The sequence below is a fragment of the Rhinoraja longicauda genome, chromosome 19 (assembly GCF_053455715.1).
Source record: "Rhinoraja longicauda isolate Sanriku21f chromosome 19, sRhiLon1.1, whole genome shotgun sequence".
Lineage (NCBI taxonomy): Eukaryota > Metazoa > Chordata > Chondrichthyes > Rajiformes > Arhynchobatidae > Rhinoraja > Rhinoraja longicauda.
The window spans coordinates 39,582,984-39,603,113 of NC_135971.1; the positions used below are offsets into that span (position 1 = coordinate 39,582,984).

The window sequence follows — 20,130 nt, forward strand, 5'->3', positions numbered from 1 at the left end:
AGAGAACATAATAATCTAAATGCGGTCTCGCCAACGTTTTATATAATTGCAACATGACCTCCCCAATCTATACTCAATATTCGGACTAATGGAGGCCAATGTGCCAAAATACGTTTTGACAACCTATCTAGGCGACTCCACCTACAAGGTGACTCTGCCTTCAAGGAACTGTGTACCTGCACTCCAAGACCCCTCTGCTCTGTAACAATCTCCAGAGCCCTAACGTTCACCGTGTAGGTCCTGCCTATGTTGGACTTTCCAAAATGCAACACCTTTTATTTCTCTGTGTTAAATCTCAACCATTCCTCAGTCTGGTGTGAACAGGTTTACACGGCTTCTCTGTTAATTTCAAAGAAAGACAGAAATGCAGGAGTAACTCTGGATATCATGCAGCATTACCAGGGTGACGGTGGAGGCATGACAGTGGCGTATACAAGTTTTTAGATCGGCACATGATTCTCCATGGAATGGAGGGGTATGGATCACGTGTAGGAAGCGAAAATTCGTTTGTCTTGGCATCATGTTCCGCGCAGACATTGTGGGCCGAAGGGTCTGTTCCTGTTGCGTGCTATTTTATGATCTATGCTTATCAATATCATAAATGTATAAAAACTATGGCTGACAAAATTGTAAATTATTTACTCGATAGCGACGTCGTCAGTGGTAAGTACTATACTTGGTCCAGTACTTGGTCTGGCACAATTAACTCTGTCCTGCACCACATCCACCCCGCTGCCTGTCCCGCATTTGTACTCATTCTTCCTGCCGCGCTGAGTCCAGTCGAAATCCACACCTTATGTCGCGTTGGTGGTTTGAAGTGAAGAGCAGCTTTAGAGGCGTGAAAACCGCAAGCATTAGATCATGAATTCCCATCCAAGACAGTCTTGAGAACTTTTGGCAATTCCTTTCGACAAAGTCATGCATTGAAGTCAATTATCTAAAACAGTTCAAAAGGCTTTATATAATCGAAGCAAATGATAAAAACATAAAAATAACTTATTTCTTGAAGGTACATCCAAGTAATAAATTGCTACAAATCTTCAGATTGACCGGAAAAAAGACCAAATTATCTTTGTTGAAGCCTTGCAACGCACGTCGTTGACTGCTGTGCAAATTAATAGAGCCGCGGTACAAACAACAGTCATGTTTCATACAAAGCACTGCTCAGCAATATCAGGCTGCCTGGGACTCAGTCGTGGGTTCAGCAACGGAGAGCCATCTGATTCGCATCTTCACCCTGACTTCAGCGCTACAATGAATAAAATACACGTCTGAAATGAACTAATGCGCAGTAATTCAACCAGTTCTCTTCTAAAACTATCAGATTAATATGGTGCAAAAACTTCTAAAGTAGACAATGAAACGTCTAATATTGAGTGGCTCATATCAAAGAGCAATATTAGTTTTGGTTTAGTTTCGTTTAGAGCTACAGCGCGGAAACAGGCCCTTCGACCTACCGAGTCCGCACCGACCAGCGATCCCCACACACTAACACTATCCTGCACACAAGGGTCAATATACATTTATACCAAGCCAACTAACCTACAAACCTATACGTCTTTGGAATGTGGGAGGAAACCGAATATCTCGGATAATACCCACGCGGTCACGGGGAAAATGTATAAACCCCATATAGACAGCACCCGTAGTCGGGATCGAACCCGTGTCCCTGGCGCGTTAGCGCTATAGGGTAGCAACTGTACCGCTGCGCCATCATTCTGCATATATTTAATATGAATTTGTCTTTTGCAGCTAATTTGTTGGCAATTGTCATTCTTTTCCGTGGAAACTGTGGTCTCTCCAAATGCATCACTCGTTACCTGCTGGGAATGGCAGTGGCTGACCTGATGGTTCTTACATCTGATGTGATTTTATACGAGATTATTGATGCATATTTTCCACATTCTTTCTTCAATCAAACCCCTGTTTGCCGAGTTATTCTGACCATGCTGTTTATTTCCATTGACTGCTCTGTGTGGCTCACTGTGGCTTTTACTTTCGATCGATTTGTTGCCATTTGTCATCAAATGTTGAGAGCAAAATATTGCACTGAAAAGAATGCCACTGTGGCGATAGCTGTGGTGTTTTGTGCAGGCATTGTGGAAAACATTCCGTACTATTTTATATACGAACCTCGGGTAGTAGTTAATGGCGTTGAATGGTCGTGCTACGTAAAATCAAGCTTCTACACATTACCCATTTGGGCGGCATTTCTGTGGCTGGAAACGATCTTGACTCCGTTTGCACCCTATGTGTTGATCTTACTGCTTAATTCCTTGACCATCAGGCACATTATACTGGCAAACCGAGTGAGGAGCGGACTACGTGGAAACAACAGTACTGCGAAGCACACGGACCCAGAGATGGAGAATCGCCGAAAATCCATCGTTTTGCTGCTCGCCATATCTGGCAGCTTTATTCTCTTGTGGATGGTTAATTTGATATGTTTCATATGCGTGCAATTTACTGACACGCAATTTTTGGAAGCAAGTTACAATGATCCCTTCACCGTTGCTGAGTTGTCAGGGTACATGCTGAAGTTTTTGAGTTCCTGCACGAACACCTTTATTTATGCTGTATCCCAGAGAAAATTCAGAGAGGATCTGAAAAACCTGATCGAATGGCCCATGGTATTTGTTGCCAAAGTAACCAACTACATTAAATGATGCACCAAACCATATTTCCAAATAACAAAAACAATTATCTTGAACAATTGTGAACATAATTGAATGGGCGTTAATGCATTGAAGGAGGTTTACCAATGTACCAAAGATCTCTCAAAGTATGGAATCTTACAAATAACATACAGAGCCAAATGAAATAGCTGATGCTATTGATTGCTCTTTATGGTTATTTGTGCAGCTATATGGACAGGAAGGGTTTATAGGCAATGGGCCAAATGAGTCAGAGAATTATGGAATCACGGGAAAGGGCTCTTTGGCACAATTGGACCACTCGGAACAAGATATCCCATCGAACCTAGTCCCGTTTGGGTCCATATCCCCCTAAAGCGTTTCTGTCCGTATACCTGCCCAATCGTCTTTTAAAAGCTATTATAATTCTTGAGTCAACCTTTGCCTCTGGCAGCTCGTTGTATGTTCCAACCGCCCTATGAATGAAAACGTCTCCCCTCAGATTCCTATTAAATAGCTCCAGCTCGCCTTAAATCTATGAACCCCTTGTTATTGATTCCCCTACTCTGGGTAAAATATAATTCGCCCTATCTATTTCCCTCACGGTTTTGTACATCTGTATAAATTCTCCCCTGCGACTCCTCGGCTAAATAAAGTCATGACCTACCGAACCTCTCCGTGCAACTCAGGCCCTCGAGTCCTAAAAACAACCTTGTAAATCGTCTCTGCCCTCTTTCCAGAATAATGGTATCATTTCAACAGCAGGGTGACCAAAACTGAACTCCAAACGCGGCCTCAGCGATGACTTTTTCAACTGCAACATAACGTCCCAATGTCTTTATTCTGCAACTCTGACTGGTGAAGGCCACTTACAACAAAACTATTACTGAGCACAGGCAAATGTTATTTAGAAGACATACCAATCGGTACCTGGATAGGAAATGTTACGAGGGATATGGGGCAATCGCGGGCAGTTGGGATTAGCGTAGATGCGACGCTTTAAGCGGCATGGACGTTCTGCTGAGGTCCGCTCTCCGTGTTGTGTGACTCTTTGGCACTGGCTCTATGACTCCAGCACAATATGCCGACGTGGTCAGCATAGACTAGGTAGGCCGAAGGGCATATTTCCGTGTTGTGGAGCTCTATGACTATAACTCTCACTCTACCCAGTTAGACGGGTTGTTGTTGGATCCAGCCCTCGGCTATCCAAACACATCCTGGAACGGTCGGAACATTGTGGGACAAACAAGAGTCTGTGTCAACGCAGAGAGCATAGCCGTGCTCCAATGGTGCGAAGGTTTCGGTGGGGACTCCTTCAGACTGACCAATTCGCCCGTCCGAATGTCTTCGTTACAACTCGTAATGCAAACATATTTTTAATAGTTTCAAAAGATCTTTCATCAAGCAGAATATTAAAAAACATGAAGCTCAAAGTTGCAGGAGTAAATCCGCGCATCAGAAGCATCTCTGGCGATATGGATAGGCGACGTTTGTCGAGATCCTTCGTCGCTCACCGTGAAAAAGACGTCTGATACAGAACATCGCATGCCTTGCACGCCAGAGATTCTACCTGATGCATTGTGTTACTCCAACACTTTATGTTCAGGAAAGATTCCAGCATCTCGAGTTTCTTGTGTCAACATTAAAAACGGAGTATTCATTTGAAATAATAAAAAAATATATAAAAGTACAGAAATGTGCTTACAATCGCATGGTTCACATTATCGATGGGTACGATATGAACAGGGCATTACCTCTCGGTAACGACGTGTGTCCTTCGCTTTGGGATGCATTAGTGAATCTGACGTCGGGTTGCAACGCTCAACCATAGATATCCGAAACTTGCTGACCTGTGAAATGTTTTCGACTGAGAAACACCGCTGCAGTCAATGCCTTCCAGGCCAAACTCGCACTAAATTTCTGCCGTCCTTTATGCTTCGAAGAAATAATTGTTGTCCTATTATAACAAATCGGGAAGTGCAAAATCATGCGACATTTGACGCGTGAACACTTGGGATCCGTTAGGAATTACCTGTGCAAAGAGAGAAATTATTCAGTACACGAAAGCGCTATAAAATGTAGAAAGCATGAACTTGATTCCAATTATCGGTGGTGTCTTCACATGCTACGCTGCCTTCCACCTTTCTTCATAGTAATTAGAAGAGGCTTACCAGAACGCTGTCTGAATTAGGAAGGATTACCAACTAACTAGGAAACGAACCATGCTCGCCTGGGTGCAGTGTCATGACAAAGGGTTAATTAATAATTCTGCAGCCCATGGGGTGGGGCGGCTATATTTCTCATTAAAATTGAGAGTCTGTCAGTGGATTCCGAGTCTCGGGTTGAAATTCAAGCAAATGAAACTCTATATATGTGACTGTAATGGTGCATTCTTATTGTTTTGATGTGTTTATGCTTAATGCTTAATTGTTAACTGTATATTTGTGTTGTCATTTGTGAGCGGAACACCAAGGCACATTCCTTGTATATGCACATACTTGGCCAATAAACTTCTTCATTCATTCATTGACTTATGACTGGGCTGCGATAGATTGGGATAAGTTCCTTCAAGGATTCTCAGGGAATGGGGTGTAAACTGAGACAGGGGGATGCGAGGAGTAGAAAACATGGGCAGAAAGGAAACAGGGGAAAGGTGAGGATGGAAGTCGGAGGGATCCCGGCGATCGGCCAGCAGGAGGTCGGTGAAAGAGTGGTTGGTAATTGCAAACATTTGCATGAATGAATTACAACAATTGTCATTCCTGTTTGGGCCAACAATAAAACTGGAAATGTATTTCAAAGGCGAGGTTCACATAACATTAGAGGGCGTTAGATTCATGGAAAGGAAACATTAAAGGTGCGCACTTGATATTCAGAAGCAGTTTATAATTCAGCTAGGCGACCCAAATGTCATGCTCAAGAATGGTGAAATATGTCAAGAATGTAATCTTCCAGATAACGTGGAAAAAGTTAACTGTAAAAGCTTCTGTAGATGCGCAGGTATGTAGCTGCATAAAACGAAGGAAATTATAATGGGGAACAAGAGGGATGGATACTTCGATTCTGTCTGCACAAAGCAGGATACAAATAAACCTAGAAACATTAGGTTCACTGATTAAGAAGCAGGAGCTAAATGCAAATTGTATTTGAGTGGAGGCATAGTGATTGGAAAGACGCTGAATCCCTCTGGCCCAGTAGTTTACAGCTTGGTGCACTTGAAGAGATAGACCAAGAAATACTGGATGCATTGGTCGTCATTTAAAACAACATTTAGTCTTTGCAACAGTTTCAAATGAAGATAACTAATCTAAGGGAGACACAAAATGCTGGAGTAACTCAGCGGGACAGGCAGCATCTCAGGAGAGAAGGAATGGGTGACGTTTCGGGTGGAGACCCTTCTTGAGACTGATGTCAGGGAAGGGGGCGGGACAAAGACAGAATGTAGTCGGAGACTGTAGGACTAGTGGGACAACTGGGAAGGGGAATGGGATAGAACGGGAAAGCAAGGGCTATCTGAAATTAGATAAACTTCAGAACCAGCCAATTTCCGTCTACCAATACTCTCCTCCGCCTTAACCTGAACAACCTCTCCTTCCTCCCACTTCCTCCAAATCCATGGCGTACCAATGGGCACTCGCGTGGGCCCTAGCTATGTCTGTCTCTTTGTAGGGTACGTAAATGTTCCAGGCGTACACAGGCCCTACCAGAACTCTACCTCCGCTACATTGCCGACTGCATTGGTGCTATCTCCTGCACCAATGCAGAACTCACTGGCTTCATCAATTTCACCAATAATTTCCACCCTGCTCGCAAATTCACTCTAACTTCAGATAGCCCTTGCTTTTCCTCTCTATGCCCTCCCACTTCCCAGTTCTCCCACCAGCCACTGTCTCCGCCTACATTCTATTTTTGTCCCGCCCCCTCCCCTGAAATCAGTCCGAAGAACGGTCTCGACCCGAAACGTCAACCATTCCTTCTCTCCCGAGATGCTGCCAGACCTGCTGAGTTACTCCAGCATGTCGTGTCTCCCATCGATTTAAACCAGGATCTCCAGTTATTTCCTACATCATTAATGTAACCCAATTTCTAGAATAACAGAGGGATAACAGTAGATTATGGATCGGATAGACTGGCATCGACAGAGGAAAAATGGTAGAAAACACGTTGAAATTAGCCCTTACACGTGTCTCCTCGATGCGGCCTCACGCCTGTCTTCTTGGGTCCCGCAGCTCCATTCTTGCTCTCCTCCCCCTGGTCGCCACAGGGTAGAGTCCCCCTAGTCCTTATTTTTAATCCCATCAGCCGGTGCATACAACATTTAACCCTCCGACATTTTCGTCACCTCCAACTGGATCCCACCACTAGTCGCATCTTTCCATCTCCACCCCTTTCCGCATTCAGCAGAGACCATTCCATCCGCAACTACCATGTTAACTAATTCCTACCCACCCAAACCACCCGCTCCCCAGATGCCTTCCCCTGCAACCGCAGATGCAATACCCGTCCCTATGCCTCCTCTCTCCACTCTGTCCAGGGACCCTGACAGTCCTTTCAGGTTAGGCAGAGGTTCACCTGCACCTCCTCCAACTTGATCTTCTGTATCCAAGGTATGGGCTCTTACACATTGGCGACACCAAACGTAGACTCGGCGATGTTTAGCTGAACACATTCACTCAGTGCGCATGGGCCTATCTGATCTCATGGTTGCCTAACGCTTTAATTCCTGTTCCCATTCCCAGACTAAACGTTCAGTCCTGGGCTTCCTCCATTGTCAGACTGAGGCCAAACGCAAATCGGAGGAACAGCATTTCATATTTAGCTTGGGCAGTTTATAACTCAGAGGTTTGAACGTAGATTTTTCTAACTTCAAGAAACCGCAGCATCCCCTCTCCCTCCGCCACTCCCCGCCCATCCATCCAAGTCGGCGTGCTTGCTTCAAAGCCATTTTGTTGAAGCTTATAATTCTTTTCCACCAAGGCCACAGCTAACAATGGTCTATCATCGTTACTTGTTTGCATGTCTTTCATTCATTCATTTGTTCTATATCTCTCTAAATCAACGTGCATATCTCTCGTTTCGATGTCCCATAACGCTCAGTCTGAAGCAGAGTCTCGACCAGAAACGGCACCTATTCCTTTTCTTGAGAGAAGATATCTGATCCGCTGAGTTACTCCAGCTTATTTTGTCTAACTTCGATTTAAACCAGCATCTGCAGTTCCTTCCTACACACTGAAATAAGTGACAGCCCAGCACTTCGACAAGAGTGATCGCGTCAAATAGAGTCAACATGGATTCACGAGGAGAAAAATAATGCTTGATAAATACGATATATTTCATGAATTAAACTAGCAGAAAAATGTGAAAGGAAACATATGTTCCTGGTTTCTTTAGGCTGTCAAAAACGTTAGATAAATTGCTATAAGTGATACTGAGCACCTGGAATTGAGATAACGACCTTCTTGATCAGCGAAAACAAAGTATAGCTATGAACATTTTTCTTCCCCAGTTGCATAACGGGAGAGGGCGGTGGAATGCGGTAACCCTCACTTTCAGGAAATGTATTCATTATATTGATCATTTCCACAGCTGTACACAACACAACGCCAGATGATTGGTTGATTGGTTGATTGGTTGATTGGTTGATTGGTTGATTGGTTGATTGGTTGATTGGTTGATTGGTTGATTGATTGATTGATTGATTGATTGATTGATTGATTGATTGATTGATTGATTGATTGATTGATTGATTGATTGATTGATTGATTGATTGATTGATTGATTGATTGATTGATTGATTGATTGATTGATTGATTGATTGATTGATTGATTGATTGATTGATTGATTGATTGATTGATTGATTGATTGATTGATTGATTGATTGATTGATTGATTGATTGATTGATTGATTGATTGATTGATTGATTGATTGATTGATTGATTGATTGATTGATTGATTGATTGATTGATTGATTGATTGATTGATTGATTGATTGATTGATTGATTGATTGATTGATTGATTGATTGATTGATTGATTGATTGATTGATTGATTGATTGATTGATTGATTGATTGATTGATTGATTGATTGATTGATTGATTGATTGATTGATTGATTGATTGATTGATTGATTGATTGATTGATTGATTGATTGATTGATTGATTGATTGATTGATTGATTGATTGATTGATTGATTGATTGATTGATTGATTGATTGATTGATTGATTGATTGATTGATTGATTGATTGATTGATTGATTGATTGATTGATTGATTGATTGATTGATTGATTGATTGATTGATTGATTGATTGATTGATTGATTGATTGATTGATTGATTGATTGATTGATTGATTGATTGAATCGAGGCCAACCATCGACCATCACACTAGTTCTATGGTATCCCACTTTTTGAAACATTCCGTACACAGTTTGGGAATTTTAGAGGGTTCAGGTAACCTAAAAAATCTGTGATATGTGTGAGAAAACGGGGAAACCCACGCATTCGCAGGCACAACGTGCAGATACTATATAGATATCACCAGAGGGCAGGATCGAACCGGTATCTCTCGCCCCATGATGCAGCAGTTCAACTAGCTGTGCCGCTGTGCCGCCCAATAGCAGGATGAAACCAGTGAAGATGCTGAATTTTCAAGGTGACATGTGCAGAACTTTGACTGTGAGCAGACACAGGGCACAACCGGGACAGCATCGACAAAATGGAGGCTACCCTCTTTCTTGCCAATAACAGGAAGAAATATTATTATTTGAATGGATTTACATTGTGAAAGGACGAGATGCAGCGTGACCGTGCCACATGTGTAACGTTCGCTGGCGGTATGTCACGGGTCTACGAGGCGATGAAAGAAGCAAATGGTATACGAACCTTAATAGAAAGTATTCGTTTACAATGGGTGTCTTGTCTAAAGCCTCCATAAGTCCAGGCCTTGAAGATTATGACCATTTTTGGGCTCCTTATCCGACTAAGTTAGGTTTTCTTGCTGTGGATCAAGCGGCTAAGCTTCAACTACTGATTCCCAGGGTGGAAGGTCAGACTTATGAAGATAAATTGTTGGACTCGTATTTTCTGGAGTTTGGAAGAATAAGAAAAAATCTCATGCAAAATTCTAAAAGGCATTGACAAATTAGTTTCAAGAAGGATGATGTGGTAGCCGGTGAATCAAGTTGAGGGGGTCACAGTTTTAGAATAAGGGTCAAGTATAAAACATTGAGATCAGATAAGTTTCATTGCGCCCCACCTATAACTTGCCATTGCAGCTTTCTCCCAACCACCCCAATGTTTTGTAAACCACCACGAAAATCAGTCTATGAAGAGTTCCGACCAGAATTGTCTTTTATCCCTTGTTCGCCAGAGATGCTGCCTTGCACGCCCTGTTACTGGGGCACTTTTTCTCTTTAGATATTTATTTTTATTGTGTGTGGCAAACGGGTTATATTATCAATACAAGAAGCAGTAGAAGCCAAGCGAATAGATGCATCAGCAGGTATTCGGACTCCATGCATTGGCACAAGGAATCCACTGAATTCCATATTTTCGGGTTTCCAACACATTACCAGCTTTTACGGCCACCCACGTGCTTGGAATAGGTCCACGGAGTGCAGCACGTTAAACTCCCTACAAGAGCGTATGAATAGACCGGCAGGGCTTGATTCTGCTGCGGCACGGCTTTGGATCGTTGTTGGTCACCGCTAAAACCCCATGAGGCCACCTGCCGCCGCTTCAAATGTGGTTAATTTGTTCGGTGTTTAAGGCATGAGACGCTGGGTTAAATCAGAAATTACGGAGCAAAAAAAATAAAAATTTGCGATACAATGTGTGCGGTGGAACATACCTAAGCGGTAACAAGTCATTTAAAAATGTATCGGAAGGAACCGCAAATGAATGATTAAACCGAAAAGAGACACAAAATGCTCGGGTAACTCAGCGCCAAGCAGCATCTGCGGAGAGAAGGCATGGATGTCGAGTGAAATCAATATGGGCAGCTTATACCTTAGAGCAGTGGTATGAATATTGATTTCTCTAACTTCGTAACCCCGACATTTCCTCTCTCTCCATCCCTCCCCAACCCAAGTCGCACCAGTTCCTCGTTTTAACAAACAGCTGGCAATGGCATGTTTCCTTTATCATCGTTACTTGTTTTGCATTCCTTTCATTCGTCAGAAATCTTTAGCGTGCCCCGCTGAGTTAGTCGAGCAGGTTTGCTAGTGTGACACCTGTGGCTTTAAACTAAATAGTGGGGGGGGGGGGGGGGGGGAGGGGTTAACAAATTGTGAATATGAAGATGAGGTAAAGGGGAATACAGGAGATATTGCAAAAGACTTTCGGAAGAATGGGAACAGAAGTTCTAGAGGGGAAAAGAAATTAAGGGCAGGGCCAATTGTGAACGATGTGAGAGGGGAGGTAAATACAGAAGTTAAAGTGTTGTACTTAAATGCGCGTAGTATAAAAAATAAAGTGGATGAGCTTGAGGCTCAGTTAGTCATGGGCAAGTATGATGTTGTAGGGATCACTGAGACATGGCTACAAGAGGACCAGGGCTGGGAACTGAATATTCAGGGGTACACAACGTATAGAAAAGACAGACAGGTGGGCAGAGGGGGTGGGGTTGCTCTGATGGTAAGGAATGATATTCATTCCCTTGCAAGGGGTGACATAGAATCAGGAGATGTTGAATCAGTATAGATAGAAATGAGAAATTGTAAGGGTAAAAAGACCCTAATGGGAGTTATCTATAGGCCTCCAAACAGTAGCCTCGACATAGGGTGCAAGTTGAATCAGGAGATAAAATTGGCGTGTCAAAAATGTAATGCTACGGTGGTTATGGGAGATTTCAACATGCAGGTAGACTGGGAAAATCAGGTTGGAAATGGACCCCAGGAAAGAGAGTTTGTAGAATGCCTTCGAGATGGATTCTTAGAACAGCTTGTACTGGAGCCTACCAGGGAGAAGGCAATTCTGGATTTAGTGTTGTGTAATGATCCTGATCTGATAAGGGGACTAGAGGTAAAAGAGCCATTAGGAGGCAGTGATCACAACATGATAAGTTTTACTCTGCAAATGGAAAGGCAGAAGGGAAAATCGGAAGTGTCGGTATTACAGTATAGCAAAGGGGATTACAGAGGCATGAGGCAGGAGCTGGCCAAAATTGACTGGAAGGAGGCCCTAGCAGGGAAGACGGTAGAACAGCAATGGCAGGTATTCCTGGGAATAATGCAGAGGTTGCAGGATCAATTTATTCCAAAGAGGTGGAAAGACTCTAAGGGGAGTAAGAGACACCTGTGGCTGACAAGGGAAGTCAGGGAGAGCATAAAAATTAAGGAGAGGAAGTATAACATAGCAAAGAAGAGAGGGAAGACAGAGGATTGGGACTCTTTTAAAGAGCAACAAAAGTTAACTAAAAAGGCAATACGGGGAGAAAAGATGAGGTACGAGGGTAAACTAGCCAATAATATAAAGGAGGATAGCAAAAGTTTTTTTAGGTACGTGAAGAGGAAAAAAATAGTCAAGGCAAATGTGGGTCCCTTGAAGACAGAAGCAGGGGAATTTATTATGGGGAACAAAGAAATGGCAGACGAGTTAAACCGTTACTTTGGATCTGTCTTCACTGAGGAAGATACACACAATCTCCCAAATGTTCTAGGGGCCGGAGAACCTAGGGTGATGGAGGAACTGAAGGAAATCCACATTAGGCAGGAAATGGTTTTGGGTAGACTGATGGGACTGAAGGCTGATAAATCCCCAGGGCCTGATGGTCTGCATCCCAGAGTACTTAAGGAGGTGGCTCTAGAAATAGTGGAAGCATTGGAGATCATTTTTCAATGTTCTATAGATTCAGGATCAGTTCCTGTGGATTGGAGGATAGCAAATGTTATCCCACTTTTTAAGAAAGGAGGGAGAGAGAAAACGGGTAATTATAGACCAGTTAGTCTGACATCAGTGGTGGGGAAGATGCTGGAGTCAATTATAAAAGACGAAATTGCTGAGCATTTGGATAGCAGTAACGGGATCATTCCGAGTCAGCATGGATTTACGAAGGGGAAATCATGCTTGACAAATCTACTGGAATTTTTTGAGGATGTAACTAGGAAAATTGACAAGGGAGAGTCAGTGGATGTGGTGTACCTCGACTTTCAGAAAGCCTTCGACAAGGTCCCACATAGGAGATTAGTGGGCAAAATTAGGGCACATGGTATTGGGGGTAGGGTACTGACATGGATAGAAAATTGGTTGACAGACAGAAAGCAAAGAGTGGGGATAAATGGGTCCCTTTCGGAATGGCAGGCAGTGACCAGTGGGGTACCGCAAGGTTCGGTGCTGGGACCCCAGCTATTTACGATATACATTAATGACTTAGACGAAGGGATTAAAAGTACCATTAGCAAATTTGCAGATGATACTAAGTTGGGGGGTAGTGTGAATTGTGAGGAAGATGCAATAAGGCTGCAAGGTGACTTGGACAGGTTGTGTGAGTGGGCGGATACATGGCAGATGCAGTTTAATGTAGATAAGTGTGAGGTTATTCACTTTGGAAGTAAGAATAGAAAGGCAGATTATTATCTGAATGGTGTCAAGTTAGGAGGAGGGGGAGTTCAACGAGATCTGGGTGTCCTAGAGCATCAGTCAATGAAAGGAAGCATGCAGGTACAGCAGGCAGTGAAGAAAGCCAATGGAATGTTGGCCTTCGTAACAAGAGGAGTTGAGTATAGGAGCAAAGAGGTCCTTCTACAGTTGTACCGGGCCCTGGTGAGACCGCACCTGGAGTACTGTGTGCAGTTTTGGTCTCCAAATTTGAGGAAGGATATTCTTGCTATGGAGGGCGTGCAGCGTAGGTTCACTAGGTTAATTCCCGGAATGGCGGGACTGTCGTATGTTGAAAGGCTGGAGCGATTGGGCTTGTATACACTGGAATTTAGAAGGATGAGGGGGGATCTTATTGAAACATATAAGATAATTAGGGGATTGGACACATTAGAGGCAGATAACATGTACCCAATGTTGGGGGAGTCCAGAACAAGGGGCCACAGTTTAAGAATAAGGGGTAGGCCATTTAGAACGGAGATGAGGAAGAACTTCTTCAGTCAGAGGGTGGTGAAGGAGTGGAATTCTCTGCCTCAGAAGGCAGTGGAGGCCAGTTCGTTGGATGCTTTCAAGAGAGAGCTGGATAGAGCTCTTAAGGATAGCGGATTGAGGGGGTATGGGGAGAAGGCAGGAACGGGGTACTGATTGAGAGTGATCAGCCATGATCGCATTGAATGGCGGTGCTGGCTCGAAGGGCTGAATGGCCTACTCCTGCACCTATTGTCTATTGTCTATTGTCTATTGTCTTAAGTCACTTTAAAAAGCGTACCGGGAAGTGAGGTGTAATTTTAGTAGAATTGCCGAATCTCTAAATCACGTTCTGTCAGCGTTTATTTCCCTCCCCGGGTGACTGAACTGTCTTAGAAATTGCAAAAAATACTTTAAACATTGTGCCTAGATCGAATAAAGATTCAGTGAAAGTTAGCCCTTCCTAAATATGCGCATTTGATCCACGAAACACCGAATTGGAAACTATAAATGAAATTGTTATGTTCAGGAGCATTGTAGTGAAATAATTTTGATGAGGAAAAAAACATCAAGAACGCATGTCGTGCCTGATATTTAGAAATACATTTGACTCGTTTTAATTAGTTGATGCATATGCGTGCAGCTAATGCGAATTACGTTCGTGTCATTTGAGGATTCAGTCAGATATAAATTGGGTTTAACATTAAAGTACGTCATTCGCTTGTCCTCGCGCTACTGCGCTTCTATCTAATTATGGGGCTGCCTGTAATATTACTGATAGAAAACATTTACTATCCCATTCTTGCGTTGGTCGGTGTTCCTGGTAAGTCGCCTATGTTTTTTTGTCTCCGTAGATAATTATTCCATAAATTGCTGGCATTGCCATGTTTAAATTAATTATCTGATCTTTACTTGCAGAGATTAATTTACAACCTCCAAGAAATAACAGCAATAGCCGAATAATCCGGTCACATTGTTACAGTATCTATGAAGGATACTTTACTTTGACTGCTGACATTCAGTCATTCAATCAGGCTTGGCCGATCTTAAGAGACGGCCCAGTAGCTTTGAGTGGGACCAATTTTTCCTTTCGAATGACACACTCAAATAGACAATAGACAATAGACAATAGAAAATAGATGAAGGAGGAGGCCATTCGGCCCTTCGAGCCAGCACCGCCATTCAATGTGATCATGGCTGATCAATCTCAATCAGTACCCCGTTCCTGCCTTCTCCCCATACCCCCTGACTCCGCTATCATTAAGAGCCCCATCTAGCTCTCTCTTGAATGCATTCAGAGAATTGGCCTCCACTGCCTTCTGTGGCAGAGAATTCCACAGATTTACAACTCTCTGACTCAAAAAGTTTTTCCTCATCTCAGTTCTAAATGGCCTATCCCTTATTCTTAAACCGTGGCCCCTTGTTCTCTACTCCCTCAACATTGGGAACATGTTTCCTGCCTCTAACGTGTCCAACCCCATAATAATCTTATACGTTTCGATAAGATCTCCTCTCATCCTTCTAAATTCCAGTGTATGCAAGCCTAGTCGGTCCGGTCTTTCAACATATGACAAATCAAGCGCGGTAATGCATTCCTGGAAGTCGCTCAAAAAAAGCAAACAATATTTCAGTTAAAAAAGAAACATAAATATGCCTCCATATCGGCCCCATGCTCACCAACAGTCTGTGCTGGCAATGCAGAAAATATACTGGAGGGTATGAGAATCCATAAAATAAATGTGCTTACAGTCAGTAACTACCTGGCGACAATATTACGCATGTACGCTGCAACGATTTGATGTGAAGGTGGGTTGGATGCCCGGAACAACACACTGGTAAAATGGTGAAGTAATTTCGCAAAAGAGGGGACGAAGTTGCTCCTGAATTTGATCGCACGTGCTTTCAAGGTTTTCTCTCTCCTGGCCGCGGAGAGACGAGGAATGACCCTCTTAAACGGCCTTTCTTTATCTTGGGTGCTTTCCCGAGGCAACGTGTAGATAGTCGACATCGGGAAGTGTTGACTGCGTACTGGAGTAGGCTGCGTACACAATTGTCTGCAAATTCTTCGGCAACTGTCCGATGATCATTGGATTATATGCGGTAGTTATCATTATATTTTCTTTTTTTCAGCTAATTTGGCAGCAATCCTCATTCTCGGTCGCGGAAACTGCGGTCTCTCCAAATGTATCACTCGGTACCTGATGGCCATGGCGGTGGGCGACCTGATGGTCCTGATATTTGAAGTAATTCTTTATGAGATAGTGGATGGTTACTTTTCATATTCCTTCCTCAATCACACTCCAGTTTGTAAAGTTATTCTGACTCTGCTGTTTGTTTCCGTTGACTGCTCTGTCTGGCTAACTGTGGCATTCACCTTTGATCGGTTCATAACTATTTGTCACCAAGTGTGGCAAACAAAATATTGCACTGAAAAAACTGCAGCCGTGGTAATAGGAGTGGTGTGCTTTCTAAGTATTTTAGAAAATGTTCCATGGTATTTTATATATGAACCCAGAGAAGTGATTGGAAATGTAGCCTGGTCCTGCTATGTCAAATCCAGTTTCTATATTCTACATGTGTGGGTGGCGTTTTTGTGGTTGGAGACCGTCTTAACCCCATTTGCACCATTTGTTTTGATTTTGATGCTCAACTCCTTAACTATCAGACACATCCTACTGGCCAATAGAGTGCGGAGCGGTCTCCGCGGAAAGAAGGGCGCCGAGAACCAGACTGATCCCGAAATGGAGAATCGAAGGAGATCGATAATTTTGCTGCTCGCCATATCTGGAAGTTTTTTATTGTTCTGGGCGGTAAATTTAATATGTTACGTACAGGTGCAATTTACCGACACTCAGTTTTTACAAGGCACTTACAACGACCCTTTCACCATTGCGGAATTAACCGGCTACATGCTGAAATGCATGAGTTCTTGTACAAACACTTTCATTTATGCAGTCTCTCAGAGGAAATTCAGGGAGGAATTGCAGAATGTGTTCAAATGGCCACTGCTTCTTATAATAAATGTAGTTAACTTCATGAAACAAAAAATGTTTTCACCGTAAGAAGCCAAAGAATAGACATGTTGGCTTTATCGTAATTAAGGGAATGGAAGACGCAAAATGTCGTTATTCCGCCCATGATATCTGCGGCAGCCGTAAAGGGTGCCGTGGTGTCCAGCATTCGATATCTGTTGTCCAGGTCAAGATTTTTAAGTTTCTTTAAAACAAAACTACGTTAAACATTTCCTGGTCTTGTTTTGGTACAATTAAGATTTCTGCATAGACAATTCATTTCGGTAGCAGGTTGCACATGTTTGCACTAATGTCTGTGTGTATATTAGCTTCATCTCTCTCTGAGCCCCTGGACGCAGTATTTTAAATCTTTGTCTTTGGTTTCCGACTCAGTATGCCAACATATTGGCATGGATGAGGTGAACCGAAGGGCCTATTTCCTTGTTGTACAGATCTATGACTCTGTGACTTACCACAGCCCTTCACCGTTTCAGATCGATCAGCATAAATGCTAATTTGTGTTTAAGTTCTTGCACAAATACACTTGTGCGGTGTTGCGTTAAGAGTTCAGAGAGGAATTGGACAACATGATACGATGTCATTTTACATTCATTCCAAAGCAGCTCAATATGAAGGAAATGCAGAGAATGTCTGATGCTGTAACCAGGAGCAAATCACAAAGTGCTGGATTTCGCACCGTGAGAAGTGATCCTGGCCCGAAATATAATCTGCCCATTCGCTCCAAAGAGGCTGCCTGACCGTCTGACTCCCTTCGGCATTTGTATTTTGCAGCTACATTTTTACCTTACTTCCCGGAACTGAAATGTGATGATGAAATCCGAGCTAAACGAAAGTTGTTCCAATGATGCATTGCGTTTGGGATCCTTCAGAGAAAATCTGAACATACCAAATTTTATGAAATCATTTCGCGAGTAAAATATGGAAAATGTTCATGTTTTTATCACACTAAATCCACCGTGGCCATATTGTATAACTTTAAAACAGTCTGGAATTTATTGAACCAGAACTTGCGGCAGGAATAATAATGAGGCAACCTAACTAAACATGGAGTACGTGAATGCGCAATGGTGACAATTACAATAAAAACTGCAAAAACATGAGATATGAAATGTAAACAAACAATAAATACACGTCAAGTCAAGTGCATGCTGCCGGCGCTGCTAAATGTGTTCAATATTTTCGGCTTTGTACAGTTGGGAGCATGCTCTCGGTTATTTTCTCTGGCGACAGGGCGGCACCTTGCGGCGGTGGAGCTATAGCCTTTTACAGCACCAGAGACCCGGGTTCGATCCTGACTACGGATGCTGTCTGTACGGAGTTTGTACGTTCTTCTCGTGACATGCGTGGCTTTTCTGCCACACTCAAAGACGTACAGGTTTGTAAGTTAGTTGGCTGGGGCTAAACGGAAATTATGCCTAATATGTTTAAGATACTGTTAATATGTGGGGATCGATGGTCGCCGCGGACTCGGTGGGCCGAAGGGCCTGTTTATGCGCTATAACTCTAAACTAAAACTAAACATCGGCTGCAGCTATTTAAAGGGTTCTAACATAGATACAAATAAAATACGTGCAGGAGTGCGCCTTTCCGCCGGTCCATCCAGCACCGCCATTCATTGTGATCATGGCCGATCATCCACAATCAGTACCCCGTTTCTGCCTTCTACCCATATCACTTGATTCCGCTAGCACGAAGAGGTCTATCTAATTCTCTTTTGAATGCATCCAGTGAATTGGCCTCCACTGCTTTCTGGGGCAGAGAATTCCACAAATTCACAACTCTCTGAAAGTCTTTCCTCACCTCAGTTCTAAGTGGCCTACCCCTTAGACTTAATCTGAGGCCCCTGGTTCTGGACTTCCCCCAGCATCGGGAACATGTTTCCTGCAAAGAGCATGTCCAATTCCTTAATAATTTTATATGTTTCTATAAGATCCCCTCTCTCCCTTCTAAATTCCAGTGCGCCCTAGAGGCGCCCAACAGTACTCGGCAATTTGAATGCATATCTGCTGTGAAATTGCAGGAAGCTGCAAAACTAATAACGTTGTCATAGCAGGGGATTGTATCCTTTCCAATACTGACCGGTAATAGATAGAGTAAATGTACAGTGTCGATCACCCAGATGAAGGGAAGAATGATCCAGGAGAAATCGGTTTCAGGTGAGAGGTTAAAGATTTAATAGGAACCGGAGTGGCACCTGTTTCCACACAAAATATGGTGGTTTACATGGGACGAGCTGCCGGAGGGGATATTTGAGGCAGGTTCAACAACAAAAGTTAAAATAAATTTGGATAGATTAATGTATAAGAAGGGTTTAGAAGGATGTGGGCTCGGCGCGGTAAAGTCGCACTATTGAAAATGGGGCATTTCGGCCGGCAGGGCTACGTTGGGGCGAAGGGCCTGTTTCCGTGCTGTATGAATATATCTTAGTCGGTATGGACAATGCCTGTTTCTGCCCTCTGCGGTCCTATAATTCTATGACTCCATATATCATCGGCACATTTCTACGCAAAGAACATACTTCGGATGTTAAACATACTGTACAACACAAAAAAATACAGCACTGGAAGAGGCCTTTCGGCCCATAATTCTTGTGCCGGAAATGTTACAAAGTTTCCCAATCGCCTCTGTTTACAAATGTTCCTTACCCCTTCAATTACTGCATGAGCCTTGCTAAAATACACTCTTAAACGCCACCATCGTATTTGCCTCATCTACCACATCTCCAAGCGCGTTCCATGCACCCATATCTCTCTGTATAAAAAAACCTGCCGTGCACATCTCCGCTAAAGTTTGCCCTTTCACCTTAAAGCCACGCATTCTGGTCTTTGCCATTTCCACCCTGGGAAAACATTTTGCTTCTCTACCCTATTTATGCCTCTCAAAATGTTGGATTATTTTATCAGGTCTTCCCTCAGTCTCCGACGCTCCATGAAAACAACCCAAGTTTATCCAACGTCTCCCTTATGGTTAATATGCTCTCATCCAGGTAGCATTTCGGCAAGCCTCATATGCACCCTTTTCAAAGCCTCCACATCCTTCTTGTAATGGGGTATCAGCGCTGCGCGCTATACATCAAATGCAGCCTAACAAATGTCTTTTAAGCGGGATCATGACTTCGTGATTCTTACACTCACTGCCCCGACCAATGAAGACCAGCCACCATATGCCTTCCTGATCATTGTATCTGGTTGCTTTTGCCACTCTTGACTTGAAAAGGGGTTAGAAATGGACTTGAACACAAAGGTCCCTCTGTACATTAATCCTGTTTAAGATCTTGCCATTATCTGTATATTTCCCCTTGCATTCAGTCCCCCAGAGTGCAACACCACAAATTCTATCCGATAAGACCCCATCTGCCATTTCAGCGCCCTTCTCTGTAGTTCATCTATCTCTGTA

The 20,130-nt window shown here is 43.2% G+C and overlaps 3 protein-coding genes and 1 long non-coding RNA gene across 4 annotated transcripts in view; 2 read left to right on the top strand and 2 right to left on the bottom strand.

The window, feature by feature from the left end:
• The window catches only part of LOC144602565 (zinc-binding protein A33-like), a 15,330-nt gene extending 14,185 nt beyond the window's left edge, over nt 1-1,145 (bottom strand). Inside the window, exon 1 of the mRNA XM_078415694.1 lies at nt 1,095-1,145. Coding sequence (XP_078271820.1) covers nt 1,095-1,145 — 51 coding nt within the window. The remainder of the gene's footprint in view (nt 1-1,094) is intronic.
• The window catches only part of LOC144603240 (uncharacterized), a 150,594-nt gene that overhangs the window by 51,260 nt on the left and 79,204 nt on the right, over nt 1-20,130 (bottom strand). The gene's annotated exons all lie outside the window — the stretch shown is intronic.
• Nucleotides 1,830-2,666, top strand: LOC144602566 (putative G-protein coupled receptor 139). The gene has a single exon (XM_078415695.1). It carries the CDS (start codon nt 1,830-1,832, stop codon nt 2,664-2,666), a length of 837 nt encoding a protein of 278 aa, XP_078271821.1.
• LOC144602567 (putative G-protein coupled receptor 139) lies at nt 15,910-16,764 on the top strand. The gene has a single exon (XM_078415696.1). The coding sequence runs from the start codon at nt 15,910-15,912 to the stop codon at nt 16,762-16,764; it is 855 nt and encodes a 284-aa protein (XP_078271822.1).

What these genes read in the sequence shown, in the direction of transcription:
- LOC144602566 (XM_078415695.1), top strand. Translation starts at nt 1,830, where the DNA reads ATGGCAGTGGCTGACCTGATGGTTCTTACATCTGATGTGATTTTATAC.
- LOC144602567 (XM_078415696.1), top strand. Translation starts at nt 15,910, where the DNA reads ATGGCGGTGGGCGACCTGATGGTCCTGATATTTGAAGTAATTCTTTAT.